General features: G+C 51.3%; 1 protein-coding gene across 1 annotated transcript in view; it reads right to left on the reverse strand.

Annotated features, from left to right (window-relative positions):
- Window positions 1-1,859, reverse strand: part of LOC108664715 — a 41,557-nt gene that overhangs the window by 33,870 nt on the left and 5,828 nt on the right. Inside the window, exon 2 of the mRNA XM_018151384.1 lies at window positions 526-693. Coding sequence (XP_018006873.1) covers window positions 526-693 — 168 coding nt within the window. The remainder of the gene's footprint in view (window positions 1-525; window positions 694-1,859) is intronic.

Below are 1,859 nucleotides of genomic sequence, written 5' to 3' on the forward strand. Positions count from 1 at the left end.
CACCCCATGCCCACTACCCACACCTACTGGCCACCCCATGCCCACTACCCACACCTACTGGCCACCCCATGTCCACTACCCACACCTACTGGCCACCCCATGTCCACTACCCACACCTACTGGCCACCCCATGCCCACTACCCACACCTACTGGCCACCCCATGCCCACTACCCACACCTACTGGCCACCCCATGTCCACTACCCACACCTACTGGCCACCCCATGTCCACTACCCACACCTACTGGCCACCCCATGCCCACTACCCACACCTACTGGCCACCCCATGCCCACTACCCACACCTACTGGCCACCCCATGCCCACTACCCACACCTACTGGCCACCCCATGTCCACTACCCACACCTACTGGCCACCCCATGTCCACTACCCACACCTACTGGCCACCCCATGTCCACTACCCACACCTACTGGCCACCCCATGCCCACTACCCACACCTACTGGCCACCCCATGCCCACTACCCACACCTACTGGCCACCCCACACCCCCCACACCCACACCCACATCTGCTGGTAGCCTCGAAGGTCTCAGACTTCTTCTTCCTCCGCCACTTCCAGGGCTTGAAGAGCCGCCCCAGCGCCGCCAGTCTGCTGCGTCCGGGGCGCTCAGGGGGCGGCGACCGCGACCCTCCACCGCCCGCCCCCCGCGCTGTACCGTTCGTCTTGCTCTTGCCTGCACAATACGAGTGCGTCACACGAGGGCAATTATTACATTATAAAGTAAATATTACAGAACCACGGCTCCTTGGATATTAGACTATGAGTCATGATCATGATCGTCAGAGACCCACAACCAGGCAGGACTGGAATATATCTACTTGTTTAGCCTCGACTAGAGCTTTCCCGATATTTCTGGAGCCGCGGGATTAGATGAATTTTCCTTGATTAATTTTCCTTTTCATATACCTAGATGAATTATCTAATTAGTAACATAAGTGCACGATCAAGGCAATTCATGGGGAAATCACCTTTTGTTGAACGTAATGTTTAAAGACTTAAAAAATAAATCAGTCATCCCCTGTAACTCTAACTTTAATAAAACATTAGACCTGTTGGAGTTAGTTGGTTAACTCAAGACCAGCCCTGAAGAGCATTGGCCGCTACGCAGGTGCAGCGCATGATGCATCTGCTGGGACTAAAGGAACCTTCCTATCCAAGAATTCCACCCGGAAATGTAAGTGACAGAACATATTGCGGCCTATGAAGACATATTGCTACCTCTGTAGACTTGCATGTGCGTAAAAAATATCTCCGGGCACGTAAGAAAACAAGTACGAGCATATGAGAACTTATTTAAAGATACGAGCCCGTGTAGAGTTATATGCGAGCAAGTGAGATGAGGAGAACACGCGCACGGTGAGAACACAGACGCACAGCGCCCTCACACGAACACACGCACAGCGCCCTTACAAGAACACACGCACAGCGCCCTCACATGAACACACGCACAGCGCCCTCACATGAACACACGCACAGCGCCCTCACAAGACCGGTTCACTCCGGCAGGCAGGAAGAGCACAGCAGCGCGTGCCTGTGCTGTTCCTGCCTGCAGGAGTGAACGCGACGTTTCATCCATCGTTGTAGGCAGTAAGTCAGCTGCTCCGAAATGAGTCAGCTACTCCAACGCTTGAATACTCATATCAAGATAGGTGATCACATAGCAGGAATAACCACAAGAGGTAGGCGACAGATCAGGTGGATCTGGCGGCAGGGTTGGCAATGATTAAATCAAAATGATTAAATCACGTGATTAAATCACTTGATTTTTTTATAAAAAAATCATGATTTTTTTTATTTTTTCGATTTTTTTTATTTTTTTGATTTTTTCATATATTTGAA

The sequence above is a fragment of the Hyalella azteca genome, unplaced genomic scaffold (assembly GCF_000764305.2).
Source record: "Hyalella azteca isolate HAZT.00-mixed unplaced genomic scaffold, Hazt_2.0.2 contig15393, whole genome shotgun sequence".
In the NCBI taxonomy this organism is placed as follows: Eukaryota; Metazoa; Arthropoda; class Malacostraca; order Amphipoda; family Hyalellidae; genus Hyalella; species Hyalella azteca.